Here is a 22,191-nt window from a genome sequence, read left to right on the forward strand (position 1 = left end):
GCAGATAATGCAGTCTCACTGTGTGTCTGTCATGCTGTGTTTAAAAGATCATTTTAAGAAGTTATTTGGTAAAATTTCTCACAGTTCAGCATTTTGAGACGTTTAATGATTGGAAGGTAAGACGGTAGCAGAAAAGCACAAATTCACACTTTAACTTTCTCTTATTTACAGATTTCTTTTACACAATGTTAAGTTCTAAAATGGTTCAGACTTTCTGAAATAGATTCCCTAAAAACACAACTCGGGCAGTCTCTGTGTTTCTGTTTAATCCTTTTTTTCCGCATTTATACACATACAGATTCTATACAGAGCGATTCTCAGTGTTATATATGAAATTGAAATAAGAAGTTGGTGAATAAGAAGCTACTTCAGTCTCGTAGCTGCACAAGATGTCTCAGTATGAACTGGTAACTATATGGGGTTTGTAGTTTATCTGCCGCTCTAAGCAGATTCACTGCATGAATGAATTAAATAGGAGCTACACAGAGACTCTCCTCCTCCACTGCAAGTGTGTCTTCCTGCAGGCTGGACTCCAAACAGGAGGGACTGAACTCCAAACAGGTTGTTCTGAACTCTAAATGGGTTTGTGTTCTGTTAAATGCTGTTATTGGTCTAATATAAATGTATTCAAGCAGGTCTAATGTGAACTCCAGCAGGGCCAGTACGCTTGTTCACGCTTTGTGTTTGACTTGTTAAAAACTCAGTGCTGATCTCAATGCTGTGAAATGTTGGCCTTTAATATAAATAGTTTTATATACAGCAAATATAAAACATCATGCTTTTTTATTATTTTTTTTTTATCTTTATTTTTTTATTGTGTTTATCGTGTTTAACTTAATGTAACTGACAAAACTAAAAACATATCTGAGTCAGAGGTAGTGAAAGAAGATGAAGCCAAAAAAATGTTCTGGTCTGATAAGTAATATATAATGGTTGTTTGTTTCTGATGAATATTTGAGCATAGAAGCAAAAACCAGCATTACTGACATTCATCGACCTAAAAGTCACAGAGCTCAGATCCTGATCTATAAATAATTAACTTATTTTTTTTTCATATTTATCTGAAAAAAGTAAATATGCTCGGATCACATAAAAGTGCTGGTACAATAAGTGTTTATTTCAGTTTTCACACAAATGCATGAAATCTTAAGAGGAAGGAATTCTGTTAGACTACTCTGTGGATCTGGCCCATTTAACTAACCTAGATTTTAGATTATTTTTAAAAAAAAAAACAAAAAATTGCGTTTTATCCACGTATTTAAAACCTTATAGACAACAAGAATACCCTGAATTGTGTAATATTAACATTACCAGCTAATATGAAAGGTTTATGTTCTCTTTTCCAGATTTGTCTGTGCTTTCAGGAATGACAGGAACGTTTCCATAAACAGGGAAATATTTTGCAAGTGCACTGCAATCTAAAAAGACAAGTTATAGTAGAAAAGTTGTAAATGAAATAAATGAATAAAAAAGCCATGAAAATCTCTCCGTCTCCTCCAACCTGATCTAACAGTAGGGTCTCTTATAAAGTCTAAGCACAGATAATAAGTGTAATGTTATTTTCTAAATCAGGAATAAAATCCCCTTTACTTCACACATTACGCAGCATCAGATTTTCTCCCTTCAGTTTCCCTTTCAGTTATTATATTTGTCCCTTTGAGCCACTTCAGTGAGTAAAATATGAAGACAGTCCACATCAGGATTAATATAATTCTTATAGAGTTAAACAAAAATCTTTCGTAAGGTTCACTGTAACATGATTGACACTTGATAGCGATAAAATAAACGGACTGTTAAAAATACAATGAAAAAATACAAACATTATACGTGCATAAAACTGAACTACATATAATGAAAAGCCAGTGACGTCCACAAAAACACCGAAGAGAAAATGCGACTGCGAAAGTGAAAGTGATTGGTTGAAACCGTTCGCATTCCATTGTGGGATATGTAGTTCATTCCGACATTAAACACGTTAGTTAAGTACACCGTCTTGTTTCTTCGCCTTTTTCCGTTTTTCAAAAGTTTTTTTTTTTCTGCTCCGAATTCGCTCCTATAATGCCATGATTGATCTCGTAGCTGGTTGGTTTGGCTGAGCGTTTAAAACTCTTTATTTATGGATGTTTCGAAATGTCCATAGAGAAAATTAATGGGATTTTTACTTCCGGAAGCAGAGCCGCTGATAAAGTGGGCGTCACTGTTCAGGTCTGTACCTGTACCTGAGCCGCCATTTTGTTCAGCAGCAGCAGAGGGGTTGAAGAGAAGCTGCGGATTAAAGGATTAAACAGATTTTCTTTATCTAAGTTTATATTTAGGAACATTTTTATTCATTCAGGAGTTTCTACACAGCAGGAAATCTGAACAGACGGAACTGTTCGCTTCTTTTTGATACAGTGAACTATTCAAAGCTGATATTTACATTTTCTGGTGAGTTTTTCTCAATAATACTCCGTTTTTCTGTTTTCTGTGATGAAATGAATCAGAGTTGAACTGAAACAGATTTAAACCCGAAAATGCTGCATTCATGATCAATACATTATGACTTAACCTAGTAAAGATCATAGATAATGTTTGTCTTTAACGTGTGAAAGGACAGACAGAGCTGTGCATAAGTTTTAGACACTTCAGACAATGAGATTGAAAAAGGTTTTTGTCTGGGTACTAAGTGTTTATTTGCTCAAAAAACAAAATTCACAATAAATACAAATAATAGTAAATGGCAGTTCCATCAATTTTTAAACATTTCTGCATAATGAAATGAAATCATTAAGATGTAAACAAAGCCATTTAAAGTGGTTTTACATGCAATACAACGGCCTCTTTTCGACTGTTGAGCCAAATAGTTCTCTGGGCCGTACTTGTTAGAACACCGTTCAGCGCTGTTGCGGACTCATGAGACCAGTTACGGTTTCTTTTTCCACCTGCTGTGATGCTAAATCAGAACCTGGAAATATTTAAAAACAATACTGCAGAAACCAGACCCTAACTGCTTAAAGGCTAATAGCTACATACACAAAACCCATCACAAAACACATTTGATTCCGTCTGTCACCCCAAAACCAGTTTCTTGTTGCTTTTGGGTGCTCTCAGATCCTTTGTCCTCTAAACGGGTGTTATTTGAGCCTCTGTTACTGAAACCGAGCGCATACTGCAGTGGGTTGAATCTGTAGCCAGCTAATTACACTAGTATTAACGTAGCTCAGCAGGGTAAAGTTCAAAGTACCACTGAACAATTCTATTTTTTATTTTTGCCCCTTCAACACTAGTCATTTGAGATTGCACTCTCATATATGAGACTTTATAATCTAAGCGGGTGTTTTTAAGCATTGGTTAGCTGAAACTGAGTCTGTAGTGCAGTCAGAGGCACCGTACCCTTGCGTTAGCTTAGGCTTGCAAGCAACAGCTTAAGACACTACAGAACAGGTTCAAATACGGCTTTCTGTCACTCCAACACCAGTCACTTGGTTTTGCTCTCCCCGTTGTAAGGTTGTACTTGTGATAGCAGAGCATCAGTTAGTTCAGTTGAACAGGTACTATGCTGTTTGGATCTCTGTAGGTAAGTTAGCTGGGAGATAGAAGCCGGCTAGTGGATTAGCTGGGGAGCTACAGCTCCAAACTCAGGTTTAATTCCCCTTTGCTTCCTCAGATTTGAGTTATCATCTAATTTTGCATCATCCACCGAACGGTTCTGTGGCCAGGAGTATGGTTAGATAACCATACTTTAAGTGTTCCATGTTGAACCATGTCCGTGTGGAAATGCCACTTGAATGGTTACTCTCTGTACTCAGAACCATTCGGTCTTGCAGTGGAAAAGAGGCTAATGAGTCAGAATTCATAGTAACAAAAAAATCTGAAGAGTTTCATGTCCATTTAAGGCAGACAGATTTATGCAGGGTGTTATAAGGCAACATAGTCCCCAAAGAAAACTCCCATTTTCATATTTATTACTAGTTTACCATCGTCAACATTACGAATAAAAATTCAGACACTTGGTTCACTTTGGTTTGTCAACAAAATGTTTTTTTGGTTTTGGATAGTCAATAAAATGTTTTTTTTTAAATTATTATTATTATATTTTTTTTTAATTTAAGTGTTGAATAATAAATAGGAAACATTTCCACAACTTTGGTCAACATTATGTAATAATTCTCCCAACATTAGGAGCATAATTTTTGTTGGTACGTCGGTGGAACGTTTTGTTAACGTTACATGACATTGATAAAAGTTCTCTCAATCTTAGTCTGTACTGGTCTTAGTGCAACTTTAAATGAATGTTCTTTTTATTATTTTATTATAATTATATTATTTTTAATACAGTTTAATGGAGTGTATGCGTGCTATTCTTTAGTCCCATATTAGAAAATATTAGTAAACTGTTTTTAATCAATTTGTTGGGATGACAACATATTAATAATAATAATGTTAATATTGATAAAAACAAAAAAGGGAAATCTTTTAGACACAGATGTTTATGTTGGATGTTCTAAGTAAAAACATATGAATTCTTTATTGTATTATGAGAATGCCTTGAAGTAATGCAACATTTTTTTGCTATACACATCATAAAACAAGCTTAAAAGTTGTACAAGCACACGTGTCTTGCACCCTTTTCTGTCTCATTTGATGATAGCATGTGACTGGTGCTGCTGCTAAACAAGTCAGTAGCATAAAGGAAGTTTAGTAAAGCTAAAACTGAAAAAATGGTTTATTATAACCCTGATAACAGAATTCTATGATGTGCAAATCATGTAGATCTTTTATTTAATTGGAAGTAGTACAAAGACAATATACCAAACTGAATTTTTTTTTTTTAAAACTATATCCCCATTTAGAATTTAATGCCACCAACACTTTCCAAAAAAGTTAGTACAGGGCGTGTTTACCACTGTGCTGCATCACCTCTTTTTTTTAACATTGATTAATCTCGGATTCCAGCTGCTCAACAGTTTGGGCCTCCTTTGTCATATTTAGTTTCAAAATGCGGCAGATGTTATCAGTGGTGACAGGTCTGGACTATAGGCAGGCCAGTTTAGCACCCGGACTCTTTTAATACAGAGCCATGCTGTTGTAATATGTGCAGAATGTGGTTTGACATTGTCTTGCTTAAATAATCCTGAAAAAGAGGTTGTCTGGATGGCAGCATATGTTGCTTTTAACATGTATATATCATTCAGCTTTAATGTTGTTTGGAGCACATGAGATGCAGGCTGCCACTTATCTGTGATAAAACGTGCTGTTATGGTGACAAGATTCTGTGGCAATGGATCTCCATGCATCGATCCTGCTTGCTTTCTTCAGTGATTCTGTAACCTCAGTTTTGGTCTCTTTGTAGAGTGGGGGGTCACTGTGTCAGTAAAATATCTTCGAGACAGGACACTGTATCTCGGCTCCAAAATGCGCAACAGAGCGCGAAAAGCCCTGGTTCTCAAGGACTGATTATGGACGTAAATCCTTGGCACTAAAAGTTGAGATAAAAGTTGTGATGTGGTGGAAACGTGTAATATCGTTTTTCATGTTTGTCAGATTTCCAAAATATTTTAGTTTAGTGTGACAACTTATAGTATGCATATAGTATGGCTCCTGTCCAGGTCCTTTTCCCTTCAACTTCATAGAAGCCAAAGGGCTTCCATGCACCAGCTCAGGAGTGGGCAACATACAGCTCTTTTACTGCCCTGTTGCGTTTCCACAGCAGAATTAGATTTGTAGGTAAAAATAAAATAATTTTACTTTACAGTAAAATAAAGCTCTGCTGATCGTTCAACACAGTTTTAACACTAAATGGTCTTAAATGCTGATAATTCACCACCCTATAACCGTGAAGGCTGGCATGAAAACTGCAGGTCACGCAAACAACATTCTCGCCTAGCTAATAGCTAACGAAAAGGCAAAGAGAAAGATTTCAGACGTGGAGACGAATGGACTTATTTGCATTTATAAACACTCAGCTGGTTTCCTGATATGAAATGAGAAACTGTCAAACACTAACAAGTTGGGAAGCTGAAGTCAGCTTCTCATTCACCTTAAATGGTGCAGCAATTGGCTACATTCTGGCTCCTCAGGCACCATGTAAGATGGAATGGGAAAATTTAAATAAGAAGCTGATGCATGAGAAGTGACTTCAGCCTCGTAAAAAATCGAAGGTTAAGAGACATTTTACAAGAAACTATTCTACTTTTGGAAAAGTTTCCTGCTGGAGGTGCAAGAAAAGCAGCAATAGCTGAGCTAAAGCTTAAAACAGAGTAAAATAAGTCTGCATTTTCATTTATATTATATTTTTATCCTATACTAGCACATTAGCACATACTGAGACATATTTACGAATGTTCTGGCTCCCAAAGTGGTTTGATGTTGACACTTCAGTTTCTCTAGCATCATGTGTGTTAATGTCTGTAAGGTCTGTCTGTAGTGGGTCAGCAGGTGTGCATCAGTAAGAAACCAGCAATAAACGTGTTCACACTGGTATAAACACTGAGTGTTTACACTGTTAAACTTCTTTGATCGTCACTCAACCTTTTAAAACAACATATTGTATTTACCAAAGGAGCTACATTTTTCCCTCACATGTATTTTAGGAGAAAGAACTGAAAATCAATCTGCAGGATTTGGTGACAGAATTTCTGTGCTTTGTTTTAGGAGTTTAGTCCATTCAGCAGAAGAGACTCTCTAGTACTCAGCTGTGTGTCCATAAACAGTGATCTTTATGTGGATACTCCTCTAATATTCAGAGATGGAGGCGCCTCATCAGGACACTAATGAAGGGTCCACATGCTCAAGCCAGAGGTGAGCGACGACGTTATACAAAAAAAAAGTGTCTTCTATGACCTGTAAATGGCTTTGTAAAAAACTACCTTACTAATAAATGTAAAGTGTTTATATTGTTATAATCATAAGGTGTTCTTCTTGTTCCTCTAAAGTATTCCGTGAAGGCATTTTCTTTTCATATTAAAGGTCTTGCTCAACCATACCTGTGAACAGTGAGTGGAAACTAGTGGTCAGCAGATTACAAGTGACATTATGATTATTAATTGGTGGAAACTAGATTAATTAGAATTTTACTGGGCTGGCCCTTAAATGTAATTTAAATATTGTATGTAAATCTCTGAAGAAATGGCTTTTATCATTTACAGTCTAATCCACATAAAGAGATCAGACTCTCCAGCACCCAGCTGTGTGTCCATGAAGAGTGATGTGTCTATGGATATTCCCCAAACGTTCAAAGACGGAGACCCCTCATCTGGACACAGGTAACAGCTAATGAGATTTGAGCTATTGTTGAGAGAAATACAATACATTTTTTTTTATTTCTGGAGGTACAACAAGTCAGGATTAAAATATGAACAGAATTATCAAACTAATCCACTGAGAACACAGGATTAACTGCTCTCCTTTACCAGCACTTGCTAAAACCTCAGAAAGCTATTATAGGAAGAGTCCTGTGCAACTCTACTGTTAAATGTAAGTTTATTTAATTCAGTAGAACGCTAAAATTTTTATTTTAAATGTCAGATTTTCTATATATTTACACTCCTACAGAAAAAAACAACAGGAGTGGTGAGACCAAGACAGGATTTAGACTGAGACATGATTTTTCAAAATTCAAAACCAAAAAGAAAGAAGAGAAAAACCACTGAAACCACTAAGAAAAGTTCCTTATCATTCATTATACATTATAAGTAGATGAACATTATATTCATAACATTTTGTAAAACTAAACATTAAATAATATGTAGACTGAAAATATTGTGAAATATTATTATTACAATATTAGTCCGATTCTGCATTGTAACTTTGACGGTAGATTATTCCCTGTCCCTTCTTCTCTAAAATCTATTCAGAATCACTGCCTAAGGTAAACTAAATATAAACCAAACAACATACATCCATTTTTATTATTAAATGAAAGCATTCTGATCTGCCCAGTTAAGCTGTCATGGAAAGATCAGTTAGACTTCATTTAATATAAAATACAGGGTCCTAAATTCAAATTGTTTGTGGGCCAAGTGTCAGGTGGTCTTCTCCAAAAAGGCCTGGTAGAAAAAATGTGGGTAAAAAACATTCTGTATTTTTCATCCAAGTACTTCAAATATGCACTCATTTAAGTGCATCTTGGTCAGTGCATACTAGCAAGTCTTCTATCACCGCAATCCACTACTACTTCTATTGATGATGACTTATTATTATTATTATTATTATTATTATTATTATTATTGTAGTAGTAGTAGTAGTATGAATACATAGAGATTTTGGCATATAAAATAATAAAATTTTATTGTTCTGCTTAATTAAATAAACTTACATTTAACAGTAGAATTGAATGGGAATCTATTCTTCTATCCTATCTATAGTTTTGTTTATCTATGTTGTAAATACTGTTCTCTGCATAATTTGTGGAACTCGCACTCAAGTTTTTCACTCACCTGTGTCCCTGTACTCTTGTGATGTGACAATAAATCTGATTTCATTTGATTTTGATTTGATTTGATTTGACTCTTATGATAGCATTGACGTTTCTGTTAAGCACAAACTACCACAACAGACCCAGCACTAATATAGAGATGCAGTTAGCTGACTTGCTGACTAATCTGAGCTAAGGAGGTTCGGTCTTCTTGTACAATGTCTGATTTACTGTGTTGTTTTACTAAACCTAAAGCTGCTGCTGATATTCTGTTATGAATGCATGCTAGCTAGCTAGTTAATTTAGCTAACATGAGCCAAGCTAATAGGCAGTAAAACTTGCCTCAGATATGAAACAGAAAGATGTATAATAAATGAACTAGCAGAACATACTGTGACCAGTCTCAGCTCTCAGACTTTCTCCTTCAGTAGTAATGACAGATTTAGATTTCATTCTATTTGGGTGTGTTATGTTCAAACAACTTATTTTCTCTTACTTTTTTCAAAATTTCTTTACTAATATGTTTTGTACTACATTACATAATTTCTTTATGGGATTTTATTTCTATTGTATGTCACTTTATAATACTATTCCTGATTCTCAATAACTCCTAGTTCATTAATAATGAGTCACTGTGTTTCACTTTATACTGTTCCAGATCGTCATTAACTCCTAGTTCATTAATGATGAGTTAATGTGTGTTTCACTTTATACTGTTCCTGACCATCATTAACTCCTAGTTCATTAATAGTGAGTTACCGTGTGTTTCACTTTATAGTACTGTTGCTGGTCATCATCAAGCCAATAATAAAGACTGTGTAAGTAACCCCCTGTGCAGTCAAATTCAGATAAAGAGATCAGACTCTTCAGCAACCAGCTGTGTGAACAAGAAGAGTGATACACCTATGGGTCCTCCACCAGTGTTCAGAGATGGACACCCCTCATCTGGACACAGGTAACAGCTCCTCACAGTTGCTGATTCATCCTTTCCAGTAGACAAGCCCAGACCAGTAATATGTATTGGTTATGTCATCCATTCCAAAATAAATATTCCCCGGTACACAAAGAACATAGTTTATTTTTTGCTTTCAGTGATGTCTTTACAATTAATGTTTTTTATATTACAGTATAATACAATTATTAAATTGTAACACTATGAAGCAGTAATCCTCAAATTGGACATTTTTAACAAGTGGGCATATGTGAACATAATTATTGACTTTTAAATGAAAATCAACTTTTACACTTAAAATATAGGCAGCAATTTCCTCTACTGTATCAGCATCCATTCCAAAATTTTCAGAATATGGGCCAAGCTCTAGTTCTGACTGTGTTCTCAGATTTATTTTAAAAAATTGTTTGAGAGATTTAGTACTGAAGTTCAGATGCTTTAATGAAAATATACAGCACATTTAATTTGTGTTCACAGCCTGCAGGGGCCGAGAGAAAGAACAGAAGAGGAAATGATCACAGATAAAGAGTAAGACCATAACTAAGATACAGAGACATGCAGTATGTTGTAAACACAATTCAGAACTTGTTACTTCTTAATCAATTTTGATTAAGGCTATAGAGACCATACAAATTAAAGAGAATGCATAGAGAGTACATGATAGGTGATAGGTTTATGAATAATGGGGAATTTGGTTTGTGAATTTGGGGGAAATACAAATGGCAGCAAAATGTTCATCATTCTGTGCCTCACCACATGTCTCAATATCTCACAGACATGGCCATGATTCTGATGCAGTGAAAGTTCAAGAAAACTTCAAATTAAATCTGAAGCAGAAGTTTGAGGAAACCCCAACACCTCTCAGTGAGATCTACACAGAGCTCTACATCACAGAGGGAGACAGTGGGGAGGTCAATAATGAACATGAGGTCAGACAGATCGAGGCAGCATCCAGGAGAACAGCAACAGAGGACACACCAATCAAATGCAATGACATCTTTAAACCCTTATCTGAACAAGACAAGCCCATCAGAACTGTGCTGACAAAGGGAGTCGCTGGCATTGGAAAAACAGTCTCTGTGCAGAAGTTCATTCTGGACTGGACTGAAGGGAAAGCAAATCAGGATGTCCACTTCATATTTCCACTTCCTTTCAGAGAACTGAATTTCATGAAGGACCAAAGATTCAGTTTGGTGGATCTTCTTCATACATGGTTTAAGGAGATTAAAGAAATGGAAATATCCAGATCTCCCAAAGTTCTGTTCATATTTGATGGTTTGGATGAGTGTCGTTTCACTCTAGATTTTCAGAGCACTGTGAGATTGGATGATGTCACTCAGTCATCCTCAGTGGAGGTGCTGCTAACCAATCTGATCAAGGGGAATCTGCTTCCCTCTGCTCTCATCTGGATCACCTCCCGACCTGCAGCAGCTGATCAGATCCCCTCTGAGTATGTGGATCGAGTGACAGAAGTACGAGGGTTCAGTGACCCACAGTAGGAGGAGTACTTCAGGAAGAGAATCGGTGATCAGAGCCTGACCAATAGAATCATCACACACCTGAAGACATCAAGAAGCCTCTACATCATGTGCCACATTCCTTTGTTCTGCTGGATTTCAGCCACTGTTCTAGAGAGAATGTTGGGTGAAGCAGAGAGTGGAGAGACCCCCAAAACTCTGACTCAAATGTACACACACTTCCTCATCATTCAGACAAAAATCATAAGAGAAAAGTACACAAAGAACCAGAAGACAGATGAAGAAATACTTCTCAAACTGGGACGACTGGCTTTTCAGCAGCTGATGAAAGGGAACCTGATCTTCTATGAGGAAGATCTGAGAGAGTGTGGCATCGAACTTAAAGAAGCATCAGTGTACTCAGGTGTGTGTACACAGATCTTCAGAGAGGAATCTGGGCTGCACCAGAGTAAAGTGTACTGCTTTGTTCATCTGAGCATTCAGGAACATCTTGCAGCTCTATATGTGCACCTGACCTTCATGACCCAGAAGAGAAATGTGCTTAAACAGAGTCAGTCCTCTAAACTGAGGAGCCTCGGGAGGAAAGAAATTAAAATCTCAGATGTACACAAAAGTGCTGTGAATCAGGCCTTACAGAGTAAGAATGGACATCTGGATCTTTTCCTTCGCTTTCTTTTGGGTCTCTCACTGGAGTCCAATCAGACTCTCATACAAGCGTTAGTGACGCAGACAGGAAGTAGCTCCCACAGCAAAGAGGAAACAGTTGAGTACATCAAGAAGAAGATCAGAGAGAATCGCTCTGCAGAGAAATCCATCAATCTGTTCCACTGTCTGAATGAACTGGATGACCGTTCTCTAGTTGAGGAAGTTCAGCAGTACCTGCAGTCTGACAGACTAAACCAAAGAAAACTCTCTTCTTCACAGTGGTCAGCTGTGGTCTTTGTACTGCTGACATCATGGGACGATCTGGATGAATTTGTCCTACAGAAATATAATGGATCAGACGATGTTCTTCTGAAGCTGCTTCCTGTATTTGCAGAATCCAGAACAGCTGAGTAAGTAATACTGAATAAAACTGACACAATATTAGAAACACATTGAGAATGAAACACTGCTTCATTATTTAAATTTTAATTCTTTCAAATACAATTGTAATTGAAAATATACAACAATTAACTAACTGCCTTCATATGTCTAAACATTTTGTATATTCATTTTTATCTGTGTGAATTTGCTGTTGATCAGCATTACTAGTTTATATTAGGAGCTAGTATCAGTCAAATTAATGTTAGTTTTTTTTCTTCAGTCTTTCATTTTGTAATCTGACAAAGAAAAGCTGTGCAGCTCTGGCCTGAGAGAGCTCTGAGAGAGCTGGATCTGAATTGGAATAATCTAGGAGATTCAGGAGTGAAGCTGCTCTCTGCTGGACTGGACAATCCTCTCTGTAAACTGGAGACACTGAAGTAAGATCATCTTTGTTTCACACGTCCTGGTCCTCAGTAAGATTTTTTTCTCTGGTAACCCTTCAATGTTAGTTAATGACCTCTTTATAAACACATATTACATAATTATTTCCAACCCCAATTCCAAAAAGTTGGGACCCTGTGTAAAATGTATATAAATGTAAAGAAAACAGAATGCAATGATTTGCAAATCTCATAGACCCATATTTTATTCACAATAGAACATAAAACACAAATCAGATGTTGAAAGTGAGACATTTTAACATTTCATTAAAAATATTAACTCATTTTGAACTTGAAGGCAGCAACGCATCTCAAAAAAGTTGGAACGGGGCAACTAAAGGCTAGAAATGTAAGTGGTACTAATAAAAAACAGCTGGAGAAGCAATTTGCAACTAACTCACATGACTGGGTATAAAAAGAGCATTGTAAATAGGTAGAGTATCTCAGAAGCAAAGACGAGCAAAGGTTCACCAATCTGTGAAAAACTCTCTCTAAAAATTGTGAACCAATTTCAGGAAAATGTTCTTCAACACTTTGGATATCCCACCATTTATAGTACATAATATCATCAAAAGATTCAGAGAAGCTGGAGAAGTCACTATACACAAGGGACAAGGCCAATAGTCAATATTAGATGCTCGTGATCTTTGTGCCCTCAGGCAGCACTGCCTTAAAAACAGGCATGATTCTGTACTGTAAAAAATCACTGCATGAGCTCAGAAACACTTCCAGAAATCACTGTCTGTGAACACAGTTCACCACGCAATCCACAAATGCAAGTTAAAGCTGTATCAGGCAAAGAAGAAGCCATATGTCAACACAATACAGAAATGCCGCCATCTTCTCTGGGCCAAAGCTCATTTAAAATGGACAAGGGCAAAATGGAAAACTGTTCTGTGGTCAGATGAATCAAAATTTGAAATTCCTTTTGGAAACCACGGACGCCATGTCCTGTGGACACAAGAGGGACCATCCAGCTTGTTATCAGCACACAGTTCAAAAGCCTGCATCTGTGATGGTCTGGGGTTGCATTAACGCCTGTGGGCAGCTTACACATCTGGAAAGGCACCATCAATGCTGAACAACATATAAAGGTTTCAGATGTACCACATTCTGCATCCATCACAACAGCATGGCTTTGCAGAAGAAGAGTCCAGGTGCTGAACTGGCTGCCAGCAGTCCAGACCTTTCACCGATAGAAAACATTTGGCGCATCATGAAATGAAAATCCAACAAAGAAGACCCAAAGAAGGCCCAGAACTGCTGAGCAGCTAGAATCCTACAACAGACAAGAATGGGACAACATTCCTCTCCCAAAACTCCAGCAATTGGTCTCTTCACTTCCTAGACATTTACAGACTGTTGTTTACAGAAGAGGGGATGCTACACAATAGTAGACACGGCCCTGTCCCAACTTTTTTAAGATGCGTTGCTGCAAGCATGTTCTAAATGAGTTAATATTTTTCATGAAATGGTAAAATGTCTCACTTTCAACATCTGAAATGTGTTCTGTGTTCTATTTTAAATGAAATAAGGGCCTATGAGATTTATGGGTTTATATAATTGCACTCTGTTTATTTATATTTTACACAGCGTCCCAACTTTTTTGGAATTGGGGTTGTAAATATTAGGCTCATATTTTTGATCATTAAAAAGTGTAAAAACAATTAGCTGGATGTTGCAGATATTTACATATTTGTTTATATGTAGTGCAGGTGCTAAAGTGGCACACAGCAGCACAGTTGTAAAATCATCATCATGATCATCATATTCTTTATTTATGTTCAGGTTTACACTGAGGGGAATCCTCATTTTCAGTAAGCAACAAATAGATGACAGGTTGAGAAATAGTCTTGTAAAAAGCAACACTGTAATAAACAATATGACAAAAAAGATTATAATTGGTAAAACAGACCTTGAAGTAAAGTACAAGGAAATAATTCAAAAAGTAACAAAAGTAAAATAAAATAACTTTTAAATAACTAAATAACAAGAAAATAAAAGTTTCAAAATCCTAGAAGAAACGAGCAATATTTAGAGAGCAGAGCAGCCAGAGGCTGATATATATATATATATATATATATATATATATATATATATATATATATATATATATATATATATATATATATATATATATATATTATTATTATTATTATTATTATTATTAATTGATGAAATAGAAAAAATCATTGGTATGCTGTAGATTTCAGAATGTTACCAGTATTTAAAGAAGAGTGGGGTACAGTATTTTATTTGCTTATATTGTTCTATACATAATAATGTAATCTATACTTAACACTAGCCACTAACATTTTTTTTTTAGACTTCCTGTCATTAAGGATGAAAGAAACATGTTAACATTTATTGTGTGTTCTCTTCTGGATGCAGCAGTCTAACTCGTCACTGCCTTCAGAGGTGCTTCTCTCTTTGGGCAACAGTTTAGCTGAAAAGCAGAATCGCATTCAGGACCATTGAATAAAAGGATAAAAAGGATAAAAACTGCTTATAATGTTGTCCAAAGAGCCCTCAGAAAAACAGGATCACACGCAGTCAGCTAAGCTGGCTAATGTGCAGTATTTTTCATCATTCAGGGAGAAGGTCAGTCTGTAGTGCTGGTTCTGCTGTCCAGCTTGTTTACACAACTAGCCCCCTTGCTAATCTAACTAATGCTAGCTTCACCTAATGAGTTCAAATGCAGCCTCTCAGGTGACGTTAGACAAGCAAACTGCCTAAATTTAAGCACAGGATCCATTTCAAGTGATCTACAAACACAAACATGTTAAATATGTTACACAAATATGACAGTATTTGTCTCAGGCCTTAAAATGCTGCCTACTTGGACAGCTGCCTTCTGATTGGACAGTACCATTAGAAAATACAATGCTAACTGAGGAAATTCAGGCAAATGTTCATAGCAGGGTGCATGAGAATTATATTACAGGACTCAAAACTAACTTTTTCACCACCTTTCCTACACTGTCCTGAAGAATTTTTGTTTGTTTTTTTTGGACAGATTGTGTTACAAGCAAAGCAGCCAATCTAAGTGATCAAACACATTAAAAAATAATATCTTTGTTCAGTCGCATTGCATCATCTGCCAAGTGACTACAGGGGACAACAATGTGATATAGCAAAGATTCTGTCCTGGGAATCCACTACTGTCTCTCATTACACACTGTGACAAGTTAGTCTGGTGTATCGAAGCACACACACACACACACACACACACACACACACACACACACACACACACACACAGAGGGAGAGAGAGACACACACAAGTACGTAAACTGTATGTTAACTAGGAGCCCATAATATTTGTTCCCCAAAACGTTGCTAAGTTGATAACGTTAATGCCAGCTTTCAGACTCGTGTTAACATGAGCCAACTTGTTGAACTAAGGCTGCTTAGCAAATGTAACTGATTGTAACTAACACTGGATATCTTATAACTATCAAATTAATTACTCACCATAGCAGATTGTTGACTTGAGATGAGAACGGTAGTTTTTTTAGTCCTGTAAGCTGGTTGCTACCATTACAATTTCCAACTAAAGTTATTAGTATTTTCTCACTAAAAAACAGAATCAGACAGAAAAGGCTGAACTTCAGTGATATTTTTCAAATGATAAAAAGCTACTTTAGTGACTGTGTTTGCATGTGGCATAAAACAGAGCTCAGAGTCTAAGATCACACCCAGGTTTATATTTCAGGTATGTACTTCAGAAGCAAGTTTTTCATAAATCATTTTTCTCTGAGTTTTAGTGCCAACAATCAGTATTTCAGGTTTTTCACAGTTTAATTGTAGAAACTTTTGTGACATCCACTAAGAAATTTCTGACACACAGCTGCTCAGTATGTTTACAGAGTCCTGATTATCAAAATGTATAATAATGTGTCATAAGCATAGCTTTGAAAAATAAAATAATGTTTCATAATTACATCAACTAGAGGTGACATGTACAAGGAGAAGAGTAAGGGCCCTAAAACTGAACCCTGTGAGAATCCAGAAAAAATGCTAAGTCTCTTCAGTGAATGATTTCCCAGTGAAACCAAGAATTGTCTATGCATTAAATATGATTTGAAATAAATATGATTTAAATCATTCTGAAACTGTACCTGAGGGTCTGTGTATTCAAGGTGGTGGATTTGAATCTTGTGATTAACAGTATCAAAAGCTGCATTAAGATCCAATAAGTCCAAAATAGTAGGATTTTTTTTGCATGAGTGCTGATAGCCAGGTCTTGGCAGATTATACAGTAGTCCAGTGTTTCTCACTGGAAAGAGATCCATGCCTGGAATTTGCTGATTTTGTTGTCCATGGACTTTTTTCGTTTGCCAGTAGTATGCTGGGGAGTGGGGGACAGTTAGCCTACCGTCTCAGTCTGACCAGAATGCCAGCTCTCCTGCCCCTTTTCCGGCACCTGCAGCGTTTCCTTGGCCAGTCGGCCCAGATGAATGGGGCCTCTTTGAAGTTCTCAAGCAATGGATCTGCATTCAGGAACTCAAAGTCTGGTTTTCATTGAGTGATTGGTGATCTGATTTCCAAAAGTGTTTGTCTGTTGCAGCCATACTCGGCACCATCTTGGAATGAAAGATATAAAGCATTTTTATCATTCTTTATTTGAAATCATTTATTAATATCTAGAAAATGCACGTAATTTTTATCTTTGTAACTTATTACCAGTATTGTCTGTAAAAAGTTCTACTAATAAAACTGTTTTATGTCTGTTGCCACATCTTATTGATGAAGTTCCTACTGAACTGATCTGTTTGTTCTGAACTGAGAGAGTGAAGGGCATGTCATTGTTCTTTCTGCAGGTTGAGGGAGTGTAATATCACAGATGAAGGCTGTGCTGCCCTGACTTTGGCTCTGAAATCAAACCCCTCACACCTGAGAGTGCTGGACCTATCTCTGAATGAATTAGGAGATTCAGGAGTGAAGCTGCTCTCTGCTGTACTGGAGAATTCTCTCTGTAAACTGGAGACTCTGGGGTAAAAATAATACTAACAACAACAACAACAATAATAATAATAATAATAATAATAATAATAATAATAACAACAACAACATCTAGATCAGTAATGATAATGTAATTTGGCAAAAGCCACCGTTTCCTCTTTTTTTCTTTTAAATTTTTTTTTTTCATTTTTCTTGTGGCAACAGTACATCTTTTCATATGAAAATATAAAGTTAGTCCAAAAAATATGTAGATGTACTGTTGTAATTGTGATCACTATTAGTAGTAGTAGTAGTAGAAGTAGGTGTTGTTGTTGTCATTGTAGAAATTATTAAAAACAGAACATGAACATAAAAATAAACTGCAAACATATCCAGGACACTTGGTAGCAGTGTCATTCGTGCTTAAACAAACTTTATTGTTCTGAGTGTACACTTTGTTGTCCATCATGGTCTGCAAATGATTTCTACTTTCCACTTAAATAAAACTTTAAGCAAATTTCACTTTGAACTTCTACATGTATGAAGAGTGCTCTATAAATAAGGCTGTGTTTTATGACTGTAGTCACACCTTGTTGATGAAGTTCCTGCTGAACTGATCTGTGTGTTCTGAACTGAGAGAGTGAAGGGCATGTCATTGTTCTTTCTGCAGGTTGAGGGAGTGTAATATCACAGATGAAGGCTGTGCTGCTCTGACTTCTGCTCTGAAATCAAACCCCTCACACTTGAGAGATCTGAATCTGTCTTATAATAATCTAGGAGATTCAGGAGTGAAGCTGCTCTCTGCTGTACTGGAGAATCCTCTCTGTAAACTGGAGACACTGTGGTACAATCAATAATAATAATAATGCATATATACCATTGGTGTAACATTATTATTTTTTTTAATGAGTTAGGAAACATGAAAGGCATCTTTAACTGGCAAAATATTCAAACACATAAATAACCAGAATCTAGAATATTACAGTGTCCTTCAGAATGGATGATATTTAATAACAAACATAAAAATGCACAAAGGTCATGAAAAATATAGTTGTTGTTTATAAGCCTAATCTCTAGAATGTGTAAAGAAATGTAAGAGAAGTAGTGTGATTGACCTAATATCAGCTACTGCTCACTCACTTACATCTTCATCAACAGAAATATGTACTTTTAGCTGTTTACACTGTTAACATCCACATCAGACTTAGACATTCTTCTCTCTGCAGGTTGTGGAATAGTAATATCACAGACGAAGGCTGTGGTGCTCTGGCTTCAGCTCTGAAATCAAACCCCTCACACCTGAGAGAGCTGGATCTGTCTGGGAATTACCAGATAAAGAGCGGACGTGAGCTGCTGTTTGATCTTCAGCATGATAAACATTACAGACTACAATTTCTAAGGTGAGTGACAGTGATTTCAGATAAATATGTACACACACACACACACACACACACACATACTGTGGGTTGTTTTTGCAGACAGGGATTAAATCTGATCTTAGACTAAACTGAAATGGCAATAGTGATTCTCAGTTTAAATTCTCTATGATTGAGCTACATGTAGGAAACTGGTTCTGCATCTTTTAAATGAGTAACTTGGATATTATGTTGACTAATTCTGTGTTTACATCATGTTACTTTTTCTATTGAAAGTTATTTTTTGGTTCTTTCTTTTTTTCAGATGTCATGCTGATGGAGTGTATTATTGATCACCAAAGAGACGACATCATGAAGAGATGAAGTGGTTTCTGAAGGTGTTTGAGGAGCTCCAGCAGCAGAGGGAGACACAGTGTGTGTAAATACAGTATGAGTGTGTGGACTAGATGGACATGTGTGTTTGTGTACAGAACATTCATGAGAAATTAAATAGTAAACAAACTTTTATGAGCCCACAGGCAGTCTAGGGTAAGATGGGGCCAGTGTTTAACCCACTTAAAGTGAGGGTTTATTTTCATTTTATGTTTGTACTACACTTAAATATATAGGTATAGTTGTTGCAGTTCTTGAAATTTCCTGTAGAGGGCGCTTTAAGATAGTCTGAGCCAGCTGGGAAAACCGGTCCAAACCAGTTTTAGAAAAAAAAAAACAAAACGAACGATACCACGAAACCACTTGCATCTTAGCTTCGGATTTACTACTCTTAGCCATATTTTACTTATTTCACTCTGTAAAGGTGAAATTATCCATCAAGATCTTTTGCTGTCGATTATTTCTCCTTTTAATGAGCAACTCCGATTGTTTTTTTTTTTTTTTTTGCATTGAGTTTGGATCCTTCAAGCATGCGTCAGACTGTGAGTGAGACCAGAACGGCGAGCCAGGACAACGTGTTGAAAGCCGTCTGCCTTGCGTGTTGTTCCTTCACGGGCAGGGACAGAACAGGAGAAACAGATAAGCTTTTCCTTACGAACTGAACTGAGATTCATCCCAAAGAAATGAAAAGAAGCTGAATAGCAGTCTTGAGCTTCAGATTTAAATTCAGAGACAGTGAACCTGAAGAGCTCTTAAGTTTTTTTTTGGGCCCATTTTTATTTCTTTTTTTGTCCTTTGTGTAACTGTTTGTTTCCTTGTTTTGTATATGGTTACTGAGCTAACAATATATTCATTGTTGTTATTTTCTTCCAAGCCTTTGTCGCATTTCATTCTTTCCATCCTCCTTGTTTCGAACCTAGCAAACATGACCAAAGTGGATTTCTCCATACCAGTGAGAGGGTTACAAGTAATATATGCTTCAAATGTAAAGCGTGAGAAACAAACCAGGAAGGAACAGAACAAACACGTTCTGGCTTTTTACTGTTTAATGCACACTATGGTAGATATACAACATGGCCACAATGAGACCACAAAGAACATGATTATTTACACTATTAACAATATTTACACAAAAGTTGTTATACCTGCTGGGGGGTTCTAGACCAGAAAGGAAAGGTATCGTCTAAACGAAACAAAAAACTATCCTATCCCTTCAATTTCTCACCTAACAGCAAAACAAAAAGGGCTACCTGCTCTGTTCTCACCTTTAGCAAAAAATAAATACAAAAAAGGCAACTCTTACCTCATGTGTCTATACACTGGGTTACTGCATGCCGTAAACTGTATGAGTGCACCCGTCTAACCTGTCTAGAACTGAAGAAAGCATACATGAGAGAGAGAGAGAGAGAGAGAGAGAGAGAGAGAGAGAGAGATGCAAAGCAGTGAGGCAGTAAAGCTGGTATGTCTTGACTACAGAATGCAATAAGGTACAAAACTAATGTGCCTACAACAGATCACAAAATTGGAGTGACTGCAAAGCTAACATGGGTACTAGAGTCAGCAATGTACAAAAGCTATCCTGGGTGAAAGATTACAAAAGCGTATGCATCTAAAAATAACAAAGCACAGTAGCTCACTGCACAGTTATGGGCAAAATGAAACTCCGGCCTCCTCGCGCAGCTTTGCTGGGTGGAGTTTCCCTTTGCTCCTCCCTTACCAGAAGAAATGTTTTTGTTAATCTGTGTTTGTACCAGTCGAGATCAAGGCTTCCTTTATTTAAGTTTTTGTTTTCCTTCTGTTTCCATGAGAGCACAGTTAGATGAAGTGAAGCTCATTTTAAATCAGAAGCAGACAGACAAGAAGATTCTATCTCACAGATTTTATACATTTTATGTAGAGTTTGTGGGGTTTTTTTCATTAAGCTTTATGATCAGTACAGGATGTGTACAGTTACAGTTCACTGTGTCACTAATGTAACTGTCTGCACTTACAAATAATTGGTAATAATAAGGTTCTGTGTCTTTTATTGTAACAGTGTTTGATGTGGTTTTTAGATGTAAATTCAGATTTGCATTTCTTAATCTTCTGTTTCTGATGGGAGAGATGAAGACAGATGTGTGCAGAACTGGAGACGGACTGACTGTTATCAGTTCTGAGCTCATACAGGGAGAACATGATCATCAGTGTCTCTTGTACTCTGAAGATCTCTGCTGCTCCTCTCTGAGCTCTAATAAAGCTCATCTGATTATTAGTCTATCACTGCTGCTGAGTCTCTCCATTACACACAAACACCTCTCTCTGATTTAGATTGGGAAATGAGGAAACTGTTTGTGTGTGTGTGTGTGTGTGTGTGTGTGTGTGTGTGTGTGTGTGTGTGTTTTAAAAGAAACAGAAAATAAATACATTTTTTGGCAAAAACTCAAATTCACACAATTTTCCTATCTCATCTCAGATGTAGTTGATCAGCTGGGACATGGCTGGTGTTCAAATGTTGCTTCTTTAGTTTAGTTCTGGAGCTTAGAGGCTAATGTTGCTAACAAACTCTAGAAGTCAATAGTCACCCAAATCTTTTCTGTAAATATCTCCCCAAAACTTCTCTCATCCTGTTCAAACTACATCCAGGTCTTCATTAAAGGGAACCCAGACTGTTAATACATGTATGTCTCAATATAGTGTTCATGTCCAATAATATTAAAATATGTTGTATAAACCAAATAAAAAACTTTATTTATTATTAAAATAGACAAAATCATTTTACTAAGAAGTTGCCATTTGTGTTTCTGTATCACATGTTTGCTCTCTCTCTTCTCCACTGAGTGAGGAGCAGCGAGTCAGAGATTGCATTTAAATCAAATATATCGTTCAGCCTTTCCAGCTTTAGCTAGAATGTGACATCATCACCCAGGAGACAAACTTTGTCTTATTTTCTGTAGGACTGATTCCACTGCAGCCATATGACATCATCACAGTGTGACCATGGTGACCTACTAGTAAACCTACCAGTTTTCATTTTTTATAATAAACAAAACATTCATATGTCACTCATATGTCATATGAACACTAGATTACAGTCATGATTTCTGTTGTTTTTATATAAATATCAGTTTGAAAATTGAAGATTAACAGTTATTTATAAAAAAAGCAGCAGAAATAATCATAATCAGTAATATGTGTGAGAGCTTTAGTTCATTTTTATAGTTCACAGTAA

At 36.5% G+C, this 22,191-nt stretch overlaps 1 protein-coding gene and 2 pseudogenes across 1 annotated transcript; all 3 read left to right on the forward strand.

Moving 5' to 3' along the window:
- Nucleotides 1-474: 474 nt before the first annotated feature.
- Nucleotides 475-22,191, forward strand: part of LOC118802104 — a 50,351-nt pseudogene continuing 28,634 nt past the window's right edge.
- LOC118802100 lies at nt 2,220-12,506 on the forward strand (annotated as a pseudogene).
- On the forward strand, nt 12,215-21,239 carry LOC118802103 (ribonuclease inhibitor-like; the record flags this gene model as incomplete). Its single annotated transcript, XM_036562576.1, has 5 exons — nt 12,215-12,288; nt 17,115-17,288; nt 17,906-18,079; nt 18,462-18,635; nt 18,916-21,239. Coding segments are annotated over 5 exons (624 nt in total), but the record flags the coding sequence as incomplete, so codon positions are not given.

Source organism: Colossoma macropomum, unplaced genomic scaffold (assembly GCF_904425465.1).
Source record: "Colossoma macropomum unplaced genomic scaffold, Colossoma_macropomum, whole genome shotgun sequence".
Lineage (NCBI taxonomy): Eukaryota > Metazoa > Chordata > Actinopteri > Characiformes > Serrasalmidae > Colossoma > Colossoma macropomum.